We start from the raw sequence: 25,947 nt of genomic DNA, 5'->3' as shown, positions 1-25,947 counted from the left end.
CAGATCAACCTTTAAAGAACAGCTTGACACTTTAGGACATGTAGAGGATTCATACTGATCACATATGAATATGATGAATATGAAGCTACAGCCAGCAAACATCTCACCTGGCTCTGTCCAAAGGTATGAACATGTGCTGTGACCTCTAAAATGCACTAAAAACACATTTGATCTCATGTTTCTGCAACCAACATTAAGACATGGGTTGTTTGGTACGGTGGCAGAGATGTCTCACATACACATTAAGTGCAAAAACCATAACACGCTGCTTGGAGCACCAAGAAGGTAAAAGTAATAACATTTGTTATCTCCCTTTTGTAACATTGCACCTCGAATACACAAGCATCTCATTTTAAGCGGTGACTGACTTGTCTGGGTTTTCACAGACAACGGCTGTAACTCTGCTCATTTCATTGTCAACATCCTTTGTCACTCACTTCTGTTGGGGTTGTGTTTCCATTGTGTGGCTTTTGCATTTGTGTCGTAGCCTTAGCATTCGAAATGTCAGCCACAGTAGTTTAGGGTGATTCAGTGCAGCCGGCACAAAACTACAGTTTGTGGGATTGCTAGAAAATGATGTTCAGTGTCATCCTAGAACATTCAACACCACCAGATGAACAGGGCAGATGCACATGCTTCATACACGCATGCGACAGATGACATGCATTTTATGCATTTATTGTCCAACACTGTTTTCAACCCTTTTTTGAGTCACTTCGGCATTTGGTCCCAAGACTGGAATATTGAGCTTTCCTGTAGGATTTTCCGCCATTGATTCAGGGCAGGATTTTCACCAAAGGGACGTGCACGTGCAGGTGCTTAGTATAACAGCCAATAGGACCACCCCCTCTCTGAACTGCACTGTGATTGGTCAAAATCTCACATCACAGGAAAGATTGGAAACAGGAAACAGAGGCCAGAGAAGGTCACAGATGTCTAGTTTTCTGTCAGGTCACTTAAGTTACATGATGCTGAAAGGATATCATGGAACTATTGCTCAATAAGGCCAGAAATATATTACCTACCCCAGCTTTAAATGGTCAAAGTAGAAGATTTGCTTTGTTACTGTTTTAAAACTACTCAAAAATAAGAATCAGAGAAAGACTTATTCATAGATATGTTAATTAAAAACATGTCCTAATTATGTAAATAGAACACTGAATCCAGTCACAATTATGTTTCCTATAAAACTATATTTGATGTTGCAGTTTAGCTGTTTAAATATATTATATTACAGACAAGGTTGTATCGACAGATTAGGGCATAAAAAAAGTTCCTAAAACCTCAGAGAAGAAATACAAATCTGTAGAGAAAATATCACACTGTCATAAATATATTTATGCATGATTATGCTCAGATTCTCTGGATAAACTCGTCCACCAAATGGCATGTGCTATATTTGTTATGTTCACTGGGCTGGTACCAGAGATTTGTTGACAAAGCTCCAGAAATGTAACATTCTGATTTGGCTTACGGAGTTGGCACATGCACAGACACACAAGAACACACACACACACATACAGAATGTGCACTCACTCCACAGAAATATATGCAAATGCGCTGTTCTGTGTCTGTGCGAGGGCTTTATCACATAATAACACACTTCAGTGAGCACACAATAACCACATTAGCCACTGTGCGTCCAACAAAACAACAGCTTTGTGCTCTCCATGAGACCTCGTCCTCCTATAACAGATATTTAAGTCCAAAGGCCATTCAGATCATGCATCAGCTATTTTGGATCAAAGTGCTCTGCCCTTCTTGGAGCAGTGATAGAAAGAGTTCAGAGTTGGAGGCCATGTAGACGTGTCACTGATATAAGTATCAATCAAGCTAACTGTCAAAAAATAGTCATGGTTCCGTGTGAGAGTGAAGTTCAAATGTTGAATGGAAGTGAAGAAAGTTCTCTGGGGATCAGTTAAAAAAATCACATCAAAAGGAAGAAAGTGTTCTAATTACATGAGCTTTGCAGACAAATAAAGAATGATTATATAATCCTCAGCATGGCAACCTGAGCACAGCTAATGTTTGCAGATAGATGGATTCTGCTTGTTTACCCACCAGGAATCATGGGAAATCACAGACATGCGAGGGACACTACACAGGACAGGATATCTGACCATGCCAACTGGCACAGTGTGATGCGGTGACATCACCTCTGTCTGTATGGCCAGTTAAACACACACATGGACACACACACAATCAGGCCTTATTCACACTTTGCTTTGATGCAGTGAGTCGCAACTTCTCCATTAAGGACCTGTTTTTCTTCTATGTGAGGGCTGGACAAAACATTTTCTGAAAGATTTATAGAAATGTTATAAGTACTGTACTGAGCAGAGGCGGTGGTGTTAAGAATCCTATTTGAATATTTTATTTTAAGTACATTTGATTAGCCGATAAATTGAATGTCAAATAAAACCACGGTGGCCTCTGGTGAATTGAAGGTGTTACTAAAAGATTTAACGTGGTGTCTATATCAGTCAATGGAATAAACACAATCAACGTCAGTTAAGAAATGTTAAGGGCAGGAAATTATATAAAATAAAACAATTGCAGGGACAAAGAAGAGTGCAATAAGAAAAATAACCACACAGTGAAAGAGCAGGAGGTCTGTTGACATTAAGACATGATCCTCAGTGGCCTGGTATTGATTTTTTTTACTGAGATATCCACTCTAATGTCTCCTGGAATCTATTCTAATTCAGTCACTGTAGACAAGAGTGCACCAGAATGAACCAGATGTCCACCGGCTGTTCTGCCATTGGTTGACCAGCACCTGAGGTGACATCTGATACGCAAACCCAAATCTATAGAGGAGCCGTACATTTTGGAATCAGTGTAATCAAATGATTGTTTCAGATTACATATTTTCAGTTAATATAAGGCTACAGCTACCAGCTTATTTTATCATACGGGCTGTCAACGAGAAGAAACAATTAGCTTGGCTCTGTCTGAATATTATTCTGCCTAGTATCTTAAATTAAATTAAGCCAAGCAGCTGCTGGCTATAGCTTTGTGCCCAACAGGTCGATGTGTGAAAGGTGTCAATCTTCTTATCTAACTCTTTGGCTAAAAGGCAAATCAAGCCAAAACATCCTCAAACCTCAACGACCATACATGTCCTAGATATTTACCATCTGATACGGTCTGGAGAAGCAACTCTGGAAACAGCACTTTCAATTTCCAGAGACGCTCCAGACATTGGCCCTCATTGTTACAGTAGCACATGGATAAAAGAAATAACATAGACTAGATATGTTTTGACTGAAATAAAGGTCTATGTTTTGCTCTAACGAACAACATGAACCATCCATCCACCCTCATCTGCTCCAAACATGGACTTTGTCGCTCTTCATACTACCTCACCTGTCTTCTTGCTTTGCTCCCGTCTAATAAGATACTAGTCTGACTGGCGTACTACAAGACGAGGCAGAACAAGTCAGGTGTCCCAACAACAGTCATAAAAAATGTATTCACTGGATTACTTTGGATGACTTTTTTCAAATTTATGATCTGAAATCAGAAGCTTGTAACACTGGAATCGGAAATTAAAATGGCTATGGTGTGTTTTTTTAAGTCGACCAGTTTCTAGTCATATAACAGCCCTCATGAATAAGATATATTATGTCCATCTTGTGTAATATATTCTCTGACCTCGGGCCTGATGCTGCTCATCAAACCAGATGACTGCTCTATAGACACATTGGATTTGGACTGATTCCCTTTACAGACTCCTCTCTCTATCTCTCTGTTTATCTCTTACACTCTCTTCACCTTTCTCTTTTTCATTTCCATCTCTCTCACTTGCTTTATTCATATTTTCTTCTGAGCCACCGAGCAGTGTCTCATTTCTCTTGCTCGCAGGCCCTGAGTGAAGAAAACACCCTCATATAAACCTCACTGGATCGGCCCTGAGAAAATTTGAATTGTTTTGCTCTACAAAGTAAATTTATCCCCAATAGAATGAATTATGCTAATTCTATTGATGCACGAATATTTGCTGTTTTTATAATGTTAATAACATATTTGTGAATCAGAATACATTAAAAAAGTGGATTTTAATAGTAAGAACGATACTGTCATAGAGGCAGCAGCATCATAGTAAATTCAGCATTTACAAGAAATTATTCTGAATGATAATAATTACTTAGTAATACTTAATTTACATTTTGAGAAATACACTTATTCAATTGTGAAGTGTAAGATGAGAGAGTTGATACCATATGTTGCAACTTTATAAGTTAATAATAAATACGGGGCCAGAGACAGGCTTATCCCTCCAGCCCCTCTCAGTGTTTGTGCTAAGCTAAGCTAACTGGCAGCTGGCTCTAGAGACAAATTAACAGAATGTAAACATTAGAAACATTAGAGAAGTCATTAAACTCTAAAGTTAAATAGTTTATTTCTAAAAAGGACAAACAATTCCTTTAATCATCAAACTCAAAAGACGGGCAGATTGTATACATTAGACGAGGTAAACATGTCAGCCAGTTGATACTGATACACTCTGACATTCCCTGCCATCTTAAGGTCATCCCGTACACTGGTCCACAGAATGAATTATGGGACACACTGACATGAGGCAAGGGCACGCTATATCACAGATATAAATATATAGAGATTTAGGGTTGGGGCAACCACTCATCTAAAACACTTGTCAGTTGACACTGCACTCCCTGGGTACCCAGCAACACATCCAGCACATGTAAAGTGGATTGGATGAGCAGCAGGGTTTTTTTTAAAGAAACAACAAACAATTATGTCCCCCTGTTTTTGGTATCTGTTAGTTATACTTATTGGTATTTTCAGTATTGGTAAAGATTAAAGGACTAGTTCAATATTTTGGGAAATACGATGATATGCTTGGAAGTGGACATTTTAACATCTTGATCAAATGAAGTTAAACTGATGAAGCTATTCATCCAAACATTCAAAATTAGCACAAGAAAGTTGCCCTTGATAACAACAAGCAAATCTGAAAGACAACAGAGAAAGCACAGTGTATTGAATGCATGCCTCCTTAATGTGCTAGAAAACCAAAGTTTAGATGCTCAAATAAACATCTTGAGGCTTGCGCCACACAAGTGGTGTTGACTTATCTATGCTTTGTTTGGAGGAGTTATTCTCCTCTTGCCCTCCATTAATAATAAATGAATGACAATACACGGTAATGGTAATAATAATGGCACTGCTTGAGCTTCGCAGCAGAAACACTAGACAGCTAAGGCTAAATACCATCACTGTCCTTTAATGGCCTTTTAGCAGAGCATTACAAAGCATCAAACCTTATAACAGATGCATATATCTGATATAGTTTCAGAGCTGAACAGGCCTGGACAGGCAGATATCACTGCACAGATCTCAGATAGATGACTGGACAAGTGTGGTCTGACTGCTCCGACTGCTCTCCACTTATTCTATTAGTGTAAGCGTCACTATAAGCTGTTTAACACCGAGGTCATGGAGTATTAGCATGCGCTCACAATTTCCTGTGTAAGGGAAAGGTAAAAGGTAAGGTGAGCAACAGTATCACTGTCTTCACCAAAATAATTTAAAGCTCGAAGCCAGTCTGCATGAAACGCCAATAGTGGCAATACGCAGAATAATAAAAACTGACGAGTGAAAGCCACTTTATCTCATGCTGCTTTCAGCACTGAAGTACAGACATTTGACTGAAATTACCCTAAGGGGCTGTATGTGAGGAATGTCTGTCATTTGATCAGGACATTTACCAGAACTTTTCCTGCCAGCCCCCCTAGTAGAAAATGTTCGGGTAAATGTCAAAGTAACGAGCTAATGTTAGAATACAGCAGGACAATGTCTGGAAGATGCACCACAAATTAATGGGTTAGTTGAAACTGAAAAAAAATATATCTCAGGATGAAAAAGAGGAGCCATACATATTGAGAACGTCGATGAAGATGTGAACTTGAAAAGACATCATGATTCTAAATAAATTCAGTGCAACAGCAAAATTCATAAAAACTCAGGAAAATGTCGGGATCATATTTTCTAAACATTTTCCAATGTTCATGACTTATAACAGCTTCATAGTTCGTGTTGACCTTCATTAAATCAAGAGATTTTGAGAAACGCATATTATAACATCTAACTTAAAAAAATCACCTAGAGACCGTTTTATAAAAGACGGCAGCTGTTGAGTCTCATCCATAATCCATTTGCTTTCTAGCTTATTTGCAGTCTATATTGAGTCTATTTCTCTGGAGAGACCCTAAGTGGGATGGATGAAGAGTGTTGTCAGTCAGACAGAGGAGGAAAGATAAATGACACAGTATCCGTTTGCTTCTTTCTCTTTTGCTGTCGTTTAACCCCAGATCAACAGTCTGGGAGTGTCACAGGGAAGCAGACGCCGAGCTAACAAACCTCTGGATCTTTTTAAATTACAGACCATCACTTGAACTGAACCAATGGCATTCTCCTGGCATTATCTTCAAAGGTCTCTGTCAGTGAGCAGGCCTGTCTGTTGAGCAGGTCACTGTCAGCTGCAGGACATGTGGCTGGTCTCTTATGCCAGCAGGAGTGTAACGGAAACTAGAGTCCTAGAACAAATGCTCATTTAATGCTAACATCTGCATCACTGGCAGCACTTAATACTAACTTAATGCTAATGTTTCTTGACATACAGACACAATTTCTTCTCTCAAACACCTTCAAAAAAACAGTCATCCTCTCCAGACACTGTAGTAATTAGTACTTGTATCAAACACACCTGAAAAGGGCACATCTGTACAAGGAGGTTCTTTCCCCACGTTTCCCAAGTGACCTGGCTATTAGAGCATGCCGGAGGGAGGACATGATGTATAAAATCGACTAGATATTTGCCAGACATTTTACAAAGGGGCTGGCAAGTGCTGGAAAATGTCCAGAGCAACTGACTCAGACATTTGCATTCTCACATACAGTCCCTCTGGAAGATTTTAGGAAAATGCCCAAAGTTCATTACATGTCTGAAAGCAGCTTATGAGTCAGCCCTGTAAAAGACAATAGCGATCTGATGGACCCCTGAGACATTTTGTGTTTGGATAGATTTTAATAGCAGGATCACTACTTTTTTTTAAATAAAAAAACAAAAGCTCTTAATGTCCGATAGGATGATTTTGCAAACGAGCATGGGCAATCATTGAATCTATTTTAGAAAATGTATTGGATGCTTAATTCATGAACTGACAAACAATGGGGAAACACTGCTACATCACTGAATTCAATTAAAATTGAGCTTTAGACATATTGTGGAAATAAAGAAGACTTAGTTAAACTGTCCACTGGGAGAAAAAACTGTTTCACTTCTTAGCACAAGGAGTGTATTGGTAGATGTCAACAGTTGACAAATGTGAGCATGTTTATTCCCCTGCTGCTGTGTGGCTGGTAATGTGATGTGTGTCAGACTCACCTCCTCCACCAGAGCCAGCATACGCCGAGTGCTCTCCAGAGACTGTAAGAGAGAGAAAGAGATGATTAGCTGAGAGTCCACAGGAGAGCAGGAACAGATATCTCAATGTGTTCAGATGGAAATATGGGTTTATAATATTAATATTAGAATTATACAGACGATACTAGACTTGTATAATTAGCCTCGACTGTTCCTCTTCTGTCCTCCAGGATTCATCTTTTGCCTTTTGTATGCGAACGTCCTGCCCTCTGCATGATCCTCTGAACCCCATCCATTTCTTTAACCAAACACTATTTTATTCCTGATCCTTATTTCACTGTTTCCTCTTGGTAATCTCCTCATCTCAATTCATCCATCCATCCCTTGCCTTCCTTGTTCCTCCCTTTTGTTTCCTCCCATCACATTCATGGAGCCTCTTGGCCCTGCATTATCTCCTCATGAATGTTTAATAAGGCCATTTGAGCTTCTCTATTATTCCACTGCACAGAATTATCTGCTCTTCCTGAGCTCCTCTCAACTCATTAAAGACAGGAAAGTTCTCCCTTATCCCCAAAAAATCCATCACAGACTTGATTAAGGAGACGTCCTGAACAAATTACTAAAACAAAGGGGGGTCACAGTAAAGGAGCTGTAGCCTGGAGGCTTGGGAGACTCATTTGTGTCTCTATGAGAACAGGTCATTTTGAAATGTCACAGTATACTGGTCATGTCATAGACCAAAAATCAGTTCAGAGAAAGTTCTGACCAAATGTTCTCAGTTTTTCTTCTTTCTGGTTTATCATTTTCCCTTCCCTTTGTGCTGCATGTCCACAGAGATTTTTTACCTGGAGACTGGAGTTGAACAGAAATTAAAACACAGTAGATGATGTTGAGATTATCAGTAACTGGTTTGCTATTTAAAGAGTGCACTTGACCAGTAATAATGTTCTATTATTACTTTAATGTGTTATTGTATATACTTATATCCTGGTACAATCATAGTACAACAATAGCAGCCACTTTAACAGATAACACAGGATCATAATAGAATTCCATTTAACTGTAGCAGCCACGTTGAGTTGTTCTTACTTTTGGCTTGAAGGAAGGACTAATATTTTATGTATTAATTCAATTTATAATGAATGTATAGAAAGTTATGTTTTATTGTTCTTTTCATTATTGGACCAAATAATGTCAATGTGTGTGCGTGTGTGTGTGTGTGTGCATGCTAATCCAGCTTTACAGAGGTGTGTGTGTCTTAAACTGCACCTCATCAGCTATCTGGTCTGCGCGTGTCTGCAGGTCGGCCAGCTCATTGCGCATGTCAGCTTCGTCTGCCATGATGACTGTTTAACTTTGACCTAGACAAGAAAGACTGAAGGAGACAGAGAGGGAGAGAGGGGGGGGGGGGAGAGGCAGAGAGGAAATAAGAGAGGAAAACAGGTTAGTACACAAACAATACTGTAAAATAAAACAGTTTGAAAGATGATGGACAGCACGTGACCTTAAATGTGTAAGCAAAAGTCTTCAGAGGATTCGCTGGTGTGCATCAAAACAACACACAGGGACGCTTGCTGAGTGTGAGCAGCCTCAGGTAGATGACAGGAAATACAAACCAGGGTGTATGAGTAATAGATCAAGTCATCAAGCATTCTAAAATAGTGTTTTATGGGAAAATTGTTTAAATGAAACACAAACACTATTCACTATTCACTTCATTTCTAGGTCTGCATCTATAGAAGCCTTTTACTTCACCAACAACACCATAAACGCACATGACCTCAAATGAATGTATTTACACATCTCAGCACAGCTCTGATCCTTCATTATACTGACTGCTCATGATGACTTTTGAGGTCACTCAACTATTTTGGTCAAGTCAGATTAAGTTTTCCAACAAGTGAATTATCTTTCAAGACATTCCCTGTTCTCCTCTGTTGTGAGATTCATGTTGTGTTTAGAGCGCTTGGACTGTAACAGTAAGATCACAGATTTAAACACGCTCAGTAACAGTTGTGGTTCAACAAAAGAACTTTCCACACCAGACATGACCCTTGTCTGAATCCTGGAGTTAACACCTGGGTTCCTAAGATGGTTCCTAGAAAGGTGAGTGCTGTCAGAGCTCACCGGTGGGAAAAGACTTATCATATCTGCTTGTTCACTGTCAATAGCACGATAAAATAACATCAAAGCATGAGATATAACAAGGGCAGCAAATGTGTTAACTGAACTAAAGTTAATGTTGAAAGGGATCAACAGTAAATCAAGCTGAATGAAGGGGGAGCTTCATCACTCGATCAGGACAGAGACAGGGTCTATTTTTGTTCCTCTGGCGCGCTGCCAGACAGTTTTTCATGTAGCCACATGCAGCAGAGCTGGAGGTACGGTCCATGAAAAATTGATGGCTGTTATCCTGCAGGCTGAGCGCTACATGCTGCTGCTGCTGCTGCTGCTGCTGGTCGGGATGAAGATGAGGAGACAAAGAAGAGCTCAGCCCAGTCTCATGTGTTTCTTTAATTCCTCGCTCTCTCACTCTCACTGCAGCTGCTGCTGCTGTCTCTCTGAACAATTAAGCTTCTAATGAGGCAAATAATCTGATCTGCTTCAATCAGATCTCAGTTGCGTGTCTGAAGTGCTTCTATTTCTGTTGCACAATTCATATTGAATTGTTTTTGTTCTAATGTGCGTTGTTGCTGATATAAATTTAACCACCCAGCAGCTTTCAGCTTGGGGATCATTAATGCTTCATGTAATCTAATCCACTGCAGTGTACAGTGTAGCAATGGGACTGAGGGACCACTGACTGCTGGACTCAATCAAACACTGGGACTGCAGCAGTAGACGGATGCTACAGTATGGTTTATTCTTCAAAAACATCCAATGTATCGTGTTTTAGTTCCAGATCTTGTTGGTTCGTTAGATTTCTGTCTCAGGTAGAGGCATCTGTCAATCACTGAGCTGCAGACACAAGGTCAGGTGGTCACAGCTGGATATTTGATAAAGTATCTGCTTGTTCCGTTCTGTCTGTCTGTCTCTGTCTCCATCTCAGCGGAGTCGTCAGGCCAATTAATAATTGAACATGTGCCGGGAAAGGAAATGGAGGGAGGGGAAAAAAACTGCCGTTTCAAAGTGCTTCTCTAATTTTGTGTGTGTTGGTGTGTACGTGCGTGTGCTTTTTTTTGTCTGCTCTGCCCGGTACATACAGCAGTTGAACTTTAAAATATTGATGTTGACATTTAACATTTTAGACTGTCCAAAGTGCAACATACACTGCAAGTCATGAATCAGCAACATTACATGTGAACCACACAGAGCAGACAAGGTTCATGCTAGAAAAGAGAACAATAGCAGATGAGCTCAATGAATTCACAGATTTAGTAATGAGAGTAATAAACTGCTCAAGTGCAAGTAGAGATTTCAAAAATGTAGACCATATGAACTGTGGACAGATATAGATCAGATCACTGGATGTATTCAGGATACTATCACAGCCATCTGCTCCATTTTAGAAAATGCATCTGAGTTCCCAAAATGGCAGCAAACCAAAACTGATCATATCCATGGCAATGCTGCCTTCATGCCCACCTGTTGACAGCATTGCTGTGGTCGTGTTGTCAGTGGCAACCGTATTGATGTTCCACTGATGCATGTCCCAAAAAACAGACTGTCCTCTTAAACTGAACTAATTGTGTATGTGTCATCTTCTCCTCACCACATCTGTCTGCCTCAGGTAATACTCTGCTGTGGTATTGATCAGTCATTGATTGGTTATCTCTTAGCAGTGGAGCCGCTTCCTGTTAAGTCACACATACAGCGCAGCTCCTTGTTTCTCCTGACATGTACATTTACTCACTGGACATCCTTTAACTCTGGTTTAACTGCTGTCCAGCACAGCTTCCCTGCTTGTTGACACTGACAATTGATTTGTTTCATCATAAATGAATCAGATTCATTCTGTGTTATAACAAGAGTCTACAGCTATGATTACAAGATCCCGACTTTAAAACTGGGACACACCAAGCAATCAAGCAAATACAATGACATCTCAAGTCAGTCTACTTTAAATTATACTATCAATGCACAGCAATTAGCTATCGCCTGACAATGAATTGATCAAGCAGGTATATCTGCAGGACCTGGATACCGTGGCTCCATCCCCCAATTGTTGCTGTGCTGACACTGACTCCAAATTAAGTCAAAAGCACAAGATGGTGGCACCTGTATCTGGGATGTTTTAGCTTTATCTTTGTTCAATGGTAGAAAATAGAGACACATCATCCATCTTTACATACAATCTAACTAATGTAAGCATGCTAACATCTACCCAACGTTATATTTGCATAAGCCAGTGTGAAGGTGAGGCTGGTGGAAACATCAGCAGTTTTAAAGCAGTTATATAAAACATTGCCAAATGTCTGGGCAAATCATCCACTTATTGAGATATTCCACAAGAACCCAAACACGTCAACCTCACAGTGCAACGGGAAAACTCAAGGCAACAGGCTGTAGCATCTGGAGACCATGAGCATCTGAATATCATCCGTCTGGACCAGAGTGGTGGAGCAACAGGCCAACAGTGCCATAGAGGGTGAAGAAGTTCTAAATGTCAGCAAGTTGCTCCACAACTGACCGACTGTGAGCAAATAACACACAACATATTAAGATTTCAATTGACTTGCTCTTTATCTCAAATTATTTTATTGACTTAGTTTACAAGTTACAGTGTGGAACAAAAGTGAAATCAAACTGTGTGCTCCTCTCATTGTGTTACTGTCAGAGTTATACATTTAAAAAATGAACCTTTCCACACACACACACACCAGCACACACTAGCACACACGCACACACACACACACACACACACACACACACACACACACACACACACACACACACACACTATAGTGGAGATGATTTAATGCAAGGTCCGGTCGTCCCCATCCCCCACCTGTGGCCCTGTGGGCTGTCACTCATCTTGACTGGCGGCTGCTGTAAGGCCTGAACTCAGCCTGTAGAGATTAAAGTCAGCAGGGAAAGAGGATTTACTCTCCACCGTTTTCTCTCTCCTCTCTCCCTCTCTCTCTCTCTCTCTCTCTCTCACACACACATGAACACTCTACCTCTAACTCCATCTCCTCTCTCTTGCTTTCTTTATTTCATGTCATCCACTTTCCATGCCCTCTCTGTCCATGAAAATATACAGTATGTGTCCAGGAACAAGAGTATACATTATATAATATCTATGTAATAATACCATACCATACATCTTTAGCTATAAATATAGGCCACCACAGCATTGGTTCACTCTGTAGCTAAATACTTTAAAACTGAGGTCAAATCCTGCGGCGTACAGGAAGTGATCAGATTTCCGGGAAACAAACAATAATTCTGAAATCTTACCACCCACAAAGCCTCTCATTACATCAACAGTGTCAAAAGAATAAAATCCTGAGTAACTGTTACACGTGGTGTCTGGAAGAACGGAGCAAGTATCACTGCATTTCATACACATGGAGACATTAAAAGGGCACCAATGAATTATTGATCCAAATATTAATAGCATTAATATAAAAGCTGTTGAAGGCACATTTGGAAAGAGGATGAGAGAGGGAAAGAGTCAGGACATGACCTCGAGGAGCAAAGCCAGTACAAACGTGAGAACAGAGGCTCTCTCTCCAGGTGACGAAAAAGTGACGGAAACTGTCGCTGTTGTTGTGTTTTATAATTAGACTTAATCCCACTCCGTCCCAGTAAACAGCGACAAGTCCAGCTGCTAATATGAACACAAAAGTCAGAATTTGTTTCCATGGATGTTCTTGTCTGTCTCTGATTGTCCTTGGACCATGTCTGTGACGTCCATCATCACATCTTTTCCTTTCTACAAAACCATCTAGTACCAGCACAATGGACAGCTACACTATCTCATGTCATTTGAGCTATAGGCAGATTTGTGTATGTGTATGTGTGTAGACAGTACAGTAGAACACAGCAGTGTTTTGCTCCAGAGCTCCAGAGGGGGACTGGTCATGGACTGACAAGATTAACACACAGCTACACAGCCCCAATCATAGAAGAACCCAGCAACAATAAGGAGCTATTTCAGGCAACAAAGAGAAATCTTATTGGATCATACAAATGGAAAATTCCTCGCTGAAAGCCTGAAAACACTCAAACTCAGCTGTAAAGGCAGCATGTATATAGACAGAGTCGAGATATGGTAAGAAGACATTTTTGAGTGGTCACACTCGTTGGTCACAATACGATATCCATCCATCCATCAACTATTTATACCACTTGTCATTTGAGGGTCGTGGGGGGAGATGGAGCAAAGTGGTGGGGTTCAACCTGGACAGGTCATCAGTGTATCACAGGACCAAACATACAGAAACAGACAAAACATGGGGTCCATTCAGAGTTTCCAATCCTCCTAACCTCAATCTGCATGTCTTTGCACTGTGGGATGACGCTGGAGAAAACCTACACAGACACAAATATAACATGCAAACTCCAAACAGAAAGACGCAGGCCAAGCTGGGATTCACACCTGATAAGGCAACAGTGCTAGAAACCACACTGCCATGTCACCCTTGCATTTACTAAACTAAAACTATTCCATAATTACTCACATCCAATTTCCTATGTTTTAGTCACATTCATGCTGGATTCTACAGTGTTTTCAGTATAAATGCATTAGCAATGCATTACAGCACGGTGAGAAACCGCTAATACTGGTACGAACAGCATGAGTTCAAGGACAATAGCAGTTGTGGACATTTAACACTTCACTCTGATCATTGCAAAAAAGCAGTTGAGGTCATCATACTTGGATAAGTCAGCAGGAGCATTGAAAAAATCCTGACATACAGCATAGACCTTATATCTGTAAGATGAGACAGACTCAACAGAGGCTGAAACACCCAGTTCACAAGAACACACCCTTCTGTCTGCCCTGTGGCCATTGGTACGTTCATTACCTCCTCTTTTCATTGCAATCAGCAGACTACAGCAGTCCCACTAACAGCCTCAGAAAAAGAAAAGAACGTGAAACTAGATGATGATGGTAAGTAACAAATAAAAACTGACAGATTACAAACATACATAAAGCAGCTATAAAGAGTTTCTGCAGGTACATGTTCTGTTAAAATTGACCTGAAGATATGTTGATGCTGATTGTTATGAAAACACTAGTTTACATGTCTTTTGTGAGAAAAAGAAAAAGCAGGGAGATATATTAAAAAGATGATGGGGCACATGCTCTGCAGCAGACTGTCAGGCTGCCATGATAAACTGCCTCCTCCCTGAAGTGAAGAGGCTGCTATCAATCAAGCGTCATGTTCAGCTGAGATAAACAGTGTTTTTGGTGGAAATAGGACATCAGGACACCTTGGTTTCAAGCGAATCTCACAGTCACCAAAACCGGGTCAGCTTGTCAGTTGCTCGGTTGTCTGTTTCTCACGGGTTTATAGAAGCACTAACCTAAATCTGGTGGATTTTTAGGATAACTGCTGCATTTTTCTCCCACTCTTTCATGCATTATTATTGTGGATTAGTTAGAAGGGAGGTGGGAAATGAGGCGGTGGTCACAGTGTGACTGAGAATGGTTGTGCTATTTCTGTAGTTCTCCTTTCTTTGTATGAACCCTGTGTATAAGTCCCCATCTCCCTCCTCTATTTGCACCAGACTTAACCTCCTGCCCTCCATCTATCTGATGAAAATTAGTACAGCAATAACACTGTAGCTACAAACATCACCATAATCACTTTATAATAGTTTCTGTTATTATAAAAGAGTCGCACCATAAGGACTCAGTGTCTCTCACGTCCATTTACACTGATAGAAGAGCAGACTGTAGATACACACTGTGAATACACGTGTGTAGGAGGGTAACATTTCTCCACACTGAGAAACTGAAAACATCACACAGTGAGAACTGGTTCAAGGGTGATAAGGAGAGCAGCAGCAGGGCAGACATGGCCCTCTGTGTGTATGCGAGTGTGTAAGTATGGATATAGGTGTTGCGAGCATCAAACATCTCACCACATCAAAGCAGAAGCAACTTTCATTATTCACGGGATAGAGCCAGGTCAACATTATTAATGCAACAGCAATGTGTGTGTCTGTGTGTGTTTTCTGTGTACTACTCATGTTGTTGGGTTCTTAATCCCTTTACACACTCAGATTATCACAATTTGTTTCCCTTATGAAAACAAAGCCCAAGGCCCCTTGATGAAACATTACATTTTAAGGTGAAAACATGTTTTAAGGTGAAAGTGAGGTTAGTTCAGGTCTCCAGGACAAGTGAGTGTGGTGGTTGTCACTGATTACTGCATCAGTTTATTTATTTTCTTCTTTTTATTTGATTTATTTTAGCATCAAATACTCTTCTATACAGTATGTAAAGCAATGTTTGCTTATTACTGAACATGATTTAATCTGGCCCATGAATCAAACATCACATGGTGGTGTTGTCCTAATCAAATAACATCTCCCACAAATAGAGATTATTGAATATATTCAGGAAAACTGAAAAGAGGGAAAAAATATACGCTGTTTACGTAAGCTGACACATGCACTGCTCTGGTTTAACCTCTTTCCACTTTGTCATGGAGTCAATGCTCTTTAACAGATCACACAGTGCAGAACCAACACTTATCCAGGCATCAGACGTGTTAAGATAGAAAGGCCAATAACCTTCAATTACAACACACACACACACACACACACACAGACACACACACACACACACACACACACACACACACACACACACACACACAGACACACACACACACACACACACACACACAGACACATGCTCAGCTGCTCTTGTACCCCACAGATTCCCTCATGCCTTGTTAGCCTGTCGGCTGATTGTAAACCTGCCTGGTCAGGACTAAGAATTCAGAGTACAGCCCTTCATATATAACATCATCAACTCTGTATTCTCAGACAGCCGTCATACAACATTACACTTGTCAAACCACCAGTTGTTTCTCTGATCATTTAGGGTCTAACAGATTAAAGGTTTAATTTTTTTTTTTAAATCAATCAGTGACCATTACCACTCTGACATTACAGGAAGGTTTCAGCACTTTGTTTTAGTTTAGCACTATTTCAATCCATCCTCTAGCAAATGAGAAATGTTTCTTTGCAAAGGACATTTGACTCCAGGGCAAACGAAAATAGCGCTTTCCACATTGATGTATGATAAAACCTCCATGGTTTTACACCATGACGGGAGCCAAATGAAGCTGGAGCGCAGGCTCTGACCTTTACACTTCTACAGTTTATGATTTGTCATTTTGCTAAACAAGAACCTGAAGCACGTGCAGAAACAACTCATCTGTTACTGAACAGACTCAGACTCACTCATGTCTTTGGTGCAGTTTTTCACTTTCACTCTCACACACACATACACACACCACAAATACATACTGTACGTCACTGACCTATAAGCAGTAAACACATATGCCAAGACATGACTAGGCCAGAGAGCATGATGGGAGCCCGAGGGCTAAACTATTCAGACGGTACCTCCACCACTTTACAGCTGACTGCTAATAAACCATGCATGTACCAACGGCCATAAACACACACGAACACACACACACACACACATTTATACACTCAGCATGGTTTTCGAGTGCACTCACTTTGCTTCAGCAGACCCTCACACACTGCTGTTTCTTTAATGCAGCCAAGATGACATTCTTTGAAAAATATACAGTAACAGAAAAAATAATTGTCCACTGCCCCAAACAAAATGTAAAGTTCGTCTTTTTGATTTGCACTGACACAAAATAAGAGCCTACAGTCATTTGACTGTGAGTTTGCCATCGTCATGAATGCTGTAAAGAATAACTATAGGTGCATAAAATCACTATTTCCTCACATTCCTCCTCACAACAGCTTCAAATCCAGACAGTGAAACAGTGAAATAATAGGGCCGATAATATCATCTGTATTCTCTGTATCTACAGTAGAAGTAGTCAGTCACAATACTAATTCAATATTCATACTAAAGCATTTAAAGTAAAGAAATGTGAACAATAAAACTGGAATATTTAACCACAGTGGCTGCAAGAGAAGCATTATATGCATGATGTATTAGGATTGTTCTAACTGTGAAACAATAAACATGTTCAAACGTAATGTAATGATAATTTCCAAATTAGTGTAAAGAAGTGGATGCATGTCAATCTTTATAATAGAGTCTGTTCATCCAGGTTGATCACAGTGGCTGAATGTGAAAGGAACAAGGTAGAAAAAAAACAACTCATACGGAGCAGGTTTTCTGCCCTGAGCAACGCCCACCGTGACCATATGGCCTCACTGAATTAAACCTTCCCTATGGAGAGACAGGAGGGACACACAGGGAGGAATCTGCTGTGGAGACTCAGGGAATCTACAGGATAAATGCCTGAGCATGCTATTTGAGCCATTTTGCAAAATGCTAAAATAATGGGCATATTTAACAAAAGGGTACAAGGTAACAACGTGATTACCACGCAGCAAGTGTAAAAAAGAGTACCACTCAAGATGCCACCTTCACCATGACAGAGGATTTCAAGACCAAAACAAACGGAGGGGGAAGGTTGTCTTGGCTGAGCGGGGGATGATGGAGCAGATTGCATTTTCTGACATTTCCTCGTTATATAATCTAAAAGAGGGCAGACAGACAGAAAAAAAGCTACAGCGGAAGACTAAGGACTGAGATAATCTGGAGGAACGGATGGACGGGAAGATGGAGATGTGCAGAGGTGGGTCACAGAGGAAAGAAGATGCACTTTGAACACACCCTCAACAGCTTCTGAAACAGTTTGGGCCTGTTTCAGGAGGAGAATTACCACATATTTTGTGCATTAGCATCTGCAGCCACCTACAGACAGTGGAATGAATGAAGGTCTAATATTCAACATGATCTAAATAAACCAGGAGGGCAGAGCGATGTGCAGGCAGACAGATATGCAGGCTGGGAAGTGAGGTAGTGTGGGACGTATACAGGAGATTCAAAGCAATCATCTGTGGCCTGCAGGGATAATCACTGCAAAGCCCCACTGTCCCATTCACTGAGGATAAAACCTGCTGGATTAATCTGAAGGCCTACAGAATACACACACACACACACACACACACACACACAAACACACACACACAGAGATGCCTCACAAGACTTACATAACATGTGGACCACTCTCCCTCTCTTTTACTTTCCCTCCCTCATACATGCTTTCCCTTTTCTTGCTCTTGCATTCACTGCCGCTCTCTCTCGCTTCTGCTCTCACTAACACACACAAAACCTAGATTACACACAAATACACACACGCACACACACTATCCAACATTCCCTCCTCTCCTCCATTTCTCTTCCACTCTCCTCCCACATGAACACATTCAAATGGACACCTGTCACCACGCCGCGCTGTACACGCTGTTCATTTATACACTCACACATACATTGCGGTGACAGGCACGTATAGCACAGAACATGATAAAAAAAGATACAGGTAGTTATATACAGAAACATAAACTCATTCTCTGGGCTGTACATATATCTGATATATAGGATGAGGACATGCTTGCAAAAAAGATTTCTCCTGCTGCAGAATATGCACAACACACTCATAATATCAAGCAAATAAAAGGCTGCGAGGGTCTCAAAGATGTATTTCCACAACCTATTTTTTTGACGGATATTTATAATATTTATTTACAGGGTTTATGAGCTGCGCATCTGTACAGAGTGCAGCGGACATAGAAATCAGGTTACCACAGATCTGATCAGAGAGGCACATCTCAATTCAAACGACTGAAATGTTGTGCTTCGTCAATAGAGCATCAGGATTATAATACAGAGTGTGTGTCTATTTGTGTGTGTGTGTGTTCCTGAAGGGAAACAGTGGTTGTCTGTTCACAGCCCTCTAAATAATGATTCTCTGCCCTCTCAGCTGTGAGTACCAAAAGAGGCACTGCTGTATTTGTTGACACTATACTGTCAAAGTAAATCAGCTGCGTAGCGTGCAAACCAGCAGCAGAAATGTGTGTATCGTCACCCACATGGCTGTGAGTGTGCATATGCGTCCTCATGCAGGTGCGAGTTACAAACAAAACGAGGAGAACCTCTTAGAAACGTTGCTCCGTAGAGCTTCTAGTGGTCCAACCCCTCCACAGAGGACCTTTAAGCTACAGTAGATGGAGGTTTCAGGGACGATGTTTTACGAGGCACTAGTAAGTCTCAGGTCAGAGCTATGAAGTCCTGAGTCGAGGCTAAAATCATAAAAGAATCCTTATTTTCCTGTGCGCTGGCGTACACAAGCAAAGCAACCTCCCCCCTGTTGTTCAACGTGACTGGCTGCTGCTGAGTTGAGAACAGATTTGCAGCACAGTTTTGTATAACTTCACCTTTTCATCATCAGGCTTGGGGAGAATATGAAGTCACAAGTCACTGCTGGTTAAATCAGCAGCAGCTCCTTTGTTTTCATCAAGTTTAAAGTTACATGACTGGAGCACGCACCTCTGTGCACAAATGACTCAACCCCTAATACACACCGTGTGGGTGAGACCAAAACATCCTGCAGCGCTTTTAAAAACATCTCCCCCTCAAAGAAAAAGACTAAAACTGACAGTGACAGTTATAACAAGCTGATGTTGACAATGATGTACAACATCGGAGCATTAATATGTTTTAATGGAGCCCAGATCCAAAACAAATCTGTATAAAAGAAATGACCCTGAATGCAATCTGCTGAAACTATGCATTCTTAGACATCAGATACATCATGTTTATAGCTGATGACACTGAATTTCAACAAGCGCAAGTGGAAGAAAAAGTAACAAGGCAAATAAATGAAACTGTGTGAAGGTGGTTTTAAGGGGACAAGAGGAAAGCGTGTAACTCAGACTCTATGTGTGTTTTCAACAGATGATGTAGCTGGAGGCTGGTGGTTATTTCTCACAGTGAGTGACGGGCACAGTTGAAGCATTTCATGCCGAAACCATTTTCTCACCATGAAACTGATTTTTTGTGCGCCCCCCGTCTTTCATCTCTAGAGAATCGTGAACACACAGCTCACATCATCTTTCCACCAAAAAAAACAGTGTCTGCTCTTTCAAGGTGCCTGTTAGAGCAGAATAACGTTATCTACAGTCAAGGGTTTTACAAAAACACCCTGATTTAACACCGAGGTTTTGGTTTCCAGCTACTTCACCACTGAAATCCAGCATCCCAGCAGGGAAATGCATATAAATCACGGGAGGTTGGATGTGTTTTGATTATGCTTTGTGCTCATTTCCTGCCTTAATTGAATCGTTTTGTTTACTCCTCATTACAAACAGCACCAGACTGCCAACGACAGAGTCAAAAAGACAACACTAACACACAAACACACCCGCGTGCTGATCTGCTTAACAGTCGGCTTGAGCTCTTTGTCCTCCCTGACATTAAACAAGCTACGGAGACAGGACAGGAAGCTGAGAGGGCCAAAGTTTGTATAAGATCCTTTTTCTGGAATCGAATGCTACTCATTCTCACTATTTACTAAAATCACTGCACCACATTCAACCTCAATATGATGTCGGTACACCTGACATTCAAATCTTGTACACAACTTCACAAGTGCATGAGTTCACACGTACTGATGCAGTTACAATACTTTTCAGGTTGAACTGCCTGAGAACATTATGTGAAATGATGCTTTGTCTCCACTGGAGACACAGGAACAAAACTGATTTCAGACTCTTGATGTCCTCAAACCAAACAACAACAGCACTGAGACCTTTGACCTGAGAGCTTATATCACTGAGCCTTATCATGCAGACATAGAAAATAGAAATAGATAGATCTGCAAATAAAGAGATGTACAGATGTATAGATGTATAGGTAGATAGATAGCTTGAATTGACTGATTGATTGGTTGATTGATTAATTGATTGATTGATTGAGTTTGGAAACAGGAAGTCATAAGTGATAAGCCTCCTCTTCCTCAGTAACTCTGTGACCATGTCTAGTAATTTAGTCAAAACTAAGACACCACACAAACAATAGTGTCACTTGTCTCCATGATCAACTTGTCCTTTTCCTGGAGAGAGCTGCCTCATTCACACCCACATAAAAACCAGTGGATCTCTATATTTGTTTAATTAAGTATTTTTTAATCTAAGACAAAGCACTGTGTGTGTGTGTGTGTGTGTGTGTGTGTGTGTGTGTGTGTGTGTGTGTAGGAGTTTGTGCCGGAGCTGTCCGCGGTGCTGAACTCGACTCACTGTGCTACGAGCTAATTAACCGCGACACAACCAACCTGAGAGGCAGAGGCTGCACCACCCTTTAATTTAATCCTTACAACAAACAACTACCTTAATCCTCTAATTCATTTAAGACGCAAACTGACATACAAACAGCCTTAGTGTCCGAGGCTGCTCGAGACACACCGCAACTAGAAGTTACAGAGAATCTGAACACAGAGAATGACTTCCTGTGATATAAACCTAGAACTAATCAGTGCTACAAAGAACACAAACAAGTACCACGGCAGTAACACACAGCAGCTGTGTTAGAAACCCTGCGCGAGACAGCAACAAATAACCTGGTGGTAAACCATCAGAGAGATTTGGGTTTTACAGTCTCGTGTTTTGAGGAAAAAATCGAAGTTTAATTGATGTTCTGATTTAAACAGGAAGTGAGAAAACAAACAATGGATGTATAAAGTTAGTGGGACCTACCTTCTTCAAGCGTCTTCAAGCGTCTTCCGCTCTTCTCCTCCTCTTTCTCTCTACTGTACTTGATGTGTTTCGGTGAAGCGTGTGTCCGTCCTGCCGTTAATGGGACTGCCCCCCCCCCCCCCCACCCCCCCGGTGGAAACGCACCGTTCTCCTCACAACCAGGAGTCAAACCGGACGGATTTACAGACCGTACACTTCCTGTTCATGTTTAACAAAATAAAAACTCACTTTAAATGTCAACACGTACAGAGACTCTGTGTCCTCAGCTGCAGGACAGATGGTGTTCAGAAGAACACTGTCTCCATGACATGTTGTGTCCTCAAACGCTCTCTGGCTCTATCTGTAACAGAGGCTGCTAATGCTAATGAAGTCAGAAACTGATACCCAAATGTAATTTAGCAGCCACCTACACAGATGCGGTCTTAACACGACCTCTTCACACATTAATACACTGAAAGTACACATCAATACATCCAAACTAAGCATCAATACATCCAAACTAAGCATCAATACATCCAAACTAAGCATCAATACATCCAAACTACACATTAATACATTCAAAATGTCAAAAAAAAAAAACTACCAGAATACCAAAATATAAGTATAGTACAGCCATGTTCGCTCTCTCTTAACTGTCCCCTAAACAACAACAACCCCCTCACAGTTCCACCCCCTGTTCTGCTTAACGTGATGACTACACAGACTTACACAAGATTAATAGTTATTTAATAATAAGTCATTTGATATCAAGCAGACAATAATAAAGGTTATGTTATAGATTTAGATAAATTCTCTGCAGATAGACCTATCTTCAGTGTCGTGTCATGGAGGATAACAAATAACTACTCTCTTCTTATACGTCTTCTAATTTCTTTTTATGGGGAGCGTCGCTTTTATTTTTGCGGTCGAGTCGTCCAACTTCCTGTCTCGTTGTGTGTGTTTGATGGCGCTCATAAAATGGCCGCGCCCTCTGACGTCAGAGGCGGCGGAGGGATAATCAGTGGGGCAGCAGCTTCAGAGCCATGATGGCTCCTGCTGGCTCCAGCTCAGCCAGTTTCCTCAGCTCACCGGTTACTGACAGGATTTTCATCCGTGCAACTTAAGTGTAAAGTCATGTTCACTCTGGAAAGTGGTGAAACATAAAATAAAAGTTTGAAATGAATTCAACAAATGAGAAAATTTGTGTTTGTGCAAATGTCAGATTTTATTAAAGACACTTAACAAATGGTGTTCTACATGAGAAACTGAGATGAAGACAAAGAGAGACACAGACTCAGTCCTCCTTCATGTTCTCCTCCTCATCCTCACCACACACATGACCTTTCAGACCCTCTGAAGTTCTGCATGTATAATTTGATAAACACTGGTGGCTGATGATGTCTTTTATTGCTCTTTGCCCCACAATGTGACCATTTAAAGGTTCAGTGTGTAGAATGTTGTGATATCTAGTGTTAAAATTGCATGTTGCAGCTGAACACCCCTCACCTCACCCTCTCCTTCCAAACATGAAAAAGAACCTGTGGTAGCTTCAGTTGTCATAAAAACTCAAAAGGTGTTTAGTTTCTCCAGTCTGGACTAATGTAAAAAACATGGCGGCCTCCGTAGAGAAGGTCCCCTCGATGTAAATGTAAAGTATTTAAATATAAAGGGCCTTTTCTGGGGTAAAGAAAACTACAATTCATACGATTTAGATGAAACGAACTAGTGAAAACATCATGAGGATTATTCTACATAAATTTCTGCCAATAGTTCCCTTTCACCTAAATCTTACACACTGGACCTTTAAACAGATTTACTGTACATGAGTAATACCTGACACACACATATACAAAGAGACCCACTGACGGTGGATGGCATTCTAGAAGCTATGTGGTTAAACATGTGCTGCCATCTCTGTCTTCTCTCTCTGTTTAATGCATCAGTTTACCTCACCTCTTTTAAATTCAATCATTACTGTGAAGGCCGCTCAAACAGTAACTGAACCTGAGCAGACCTAATCTCAGATCTGTTCTTAAACACATCATACATGTTTCTGTAGCAGGAGCAGACCTAATCTAACAAACACTTAAAATGATCTCCCATTACACTCCACCCCTCAGTCCATGTTCATCTTGAACTGTGAATGTCAGAAGAGCGAGCAACTACTAATATAATTCATATCCATACTGTGCACATGCATGAGTGTGCACCAGTGTGGATGGTTCCCTGACAGAAAGGCTCTTTGAGATTCTCCTTCGTGTGGAGCTGTTTGGCCCTGGAGTCTTTGACTTTACATAATCAAATACATGATGTTTTTTGTTTTTTTGCAGTGCCATGAGGCAGGGGATGTGAATACTGAGTACAACCAAAACTACACAGTGAGTGGCCAAGCTAAGAGAAAGATGATGATGAGCTGTGGTGGACAGGCTGGATATATTAACTGCTATCATCATGTAAACAGAAAATCTAATCTAACACAGTCAGTGTTATAGAAAAATAAAATATACATGTGCCTAAAGTCCTCATGCTGCTGAAGTGTACAGTAAATGCCACAAAGAGAATAAATATGATTTGTGGGTACAGCACCTTTCTATTCTGTATGGTCAAGGTCAAAGGTCAGAACTGCAGTGTTGATTATTTCTGTCACCCTGGAAAGGTCATGTGAAAGATATGCTGTGAAAAAAAACAGAGGGTTGGGGGCAGATGTACAGATGAACAGGGTGTGATCTTATCTTCCTCCTCCGCTCTGTCTGTCTGTGGCTGATTCTCACCTCCCGTCAGTTGTCACTCGACTCATTTGAAAGAATGCTTGTCACTGCTCCAGGGAGACATGCCTGCTCATTCCAGTCTTCAGAGAAACACTCTACAGACTTCTCCCTTCCACAGCAGAGGATCCAGTTTGCTTTCCAGATCTGATCACCAGTGGATCTGATCTTCACATATTATGGATTGGTTTATTCCATGTTCTCCAGCCCACTGAGGAAACCATGACTGAATACATATGTGTGCACAACACGCTACACACAGTAGTAGATTGATTTCTTGAGTGTGTTACAGAGGGTGTTGAGGATGTTGCTCTGGCAGATCGATGAACTGTAAATTATGAGCCAACACAGAGGAGCTCTGAAGAAGACGCTTCATGTGCTCTCCTGAGGCAGAGATGTGATGAAGAGCTCAACAGGGTTCGATTTGGACAAACATTCAATGTCAGAAGTTTGAGACTCAGACTTTCTATTGTTTTGTTTTTACCTCTGCCAAGGAGGTTATGTATTCTCCCCTTTCTGTTGGTTGCTGTGTTTGCAAGGTTCAGAATAAACCAACAGAACGTGGAAGGATTCAGTGTAGGTCGAGAAAAAATCCCATTCAATTTTGATGCAGATCAATAAAATCCTTTTCTCCTTGTAACAGTAAAAATCGTGGAACGCTCCTTTAAAACATACTGTGTTGCCTAGATACAACAGCAGCCTCATCTGGTGGCACCATGTGCCTCTCAGGTTGGTTGAGTGTTGCACTGCCCACGGACCAGACACATGTCTCTGAGTGTCTGTTGTACTTTTGTCTCGCAAGTTTTGAATGCACGTGTCCTTCATTTTGTTCACTTATAAAAAGATTAGCTGGATGGGCTGAAGGACAAACACGTGGAAACTCCAACACCTGTGTGCCTGAGTGTTTGGTTAACGTCTTAGCTAACTCCCCCATCAGACATGGACTGTTAGAACTTTGTGGGACAGGACATTCTTTGACATTTTCGCTGTGTCCCCAGAGAATAATTCATGGATTTATGAGTATGTGCAGTTTGGTGCAGCTTGTTTGATTCTAACGACTGTTGGGCCTTGGTGGAAGTATGGACTCCTAAT

At 41.0% G+C, this 25,947-nt stretch overlaps 1 protein-coding gene across 2 annotated transcripts in view; it reads right to left on the bottom strand.

Annotated features, from left to right (window-relative positions):
• Window positions 1-22,289, bottom strand: part of LOC109624724 (synaptosomal-associated protein 25-A-like) — a 34,860-nt gene extending 12,571 nt beyond the window's left edge. The window contains exons 1-3 of one of the 2 annotated variants that reach the window (XM_069539343.1): window positions 22,112-22,289; window positions 8,663-8,768; window positions 7,415-7,456 (exon numbers count right to left, since the gene is read on the bottom strand). In XM_069539343.1, coding sequence (XP_069395444.1) covers window positions 7,415-7,456; window positions 8,663-8,734 — 114 coding nt within the window. In that variant the 5' untranslated portion in view covers window positions 8,735-8,768; window positions 22,112-22,289. The remainder of the gene's footprint in view (window positions 1-7,414; window positions 7,457-8,662; window positions 8,769-22,111) is intronic. The other variant, XM_020079594.2, reaches the window with a different exon arrangement.
• Window positions 22,290-25,947: the final 3,658 nt, after the last annotated feature.

This window comes from Paralichthys olivaceus, chromosome 1, assembly GCF_024713975.1.
Source record: "Paralichthys olivaceus isolate ysfri-2021 chromosome 1, ASM2471397v2, whole genome shotgun sequence".
Classification (NCBI taxonomy): Eukaryota; Metazoa; Chordata; class Actinopteri; order Pleuronectiformes; family Paralichthyidae; genus Paralichthys; species Paralichthys olivaceus.
Note: the sequence above shows the minus strand (reverse complement) of the source record. Positions and strands in the feature narration are given on the sequence as shown.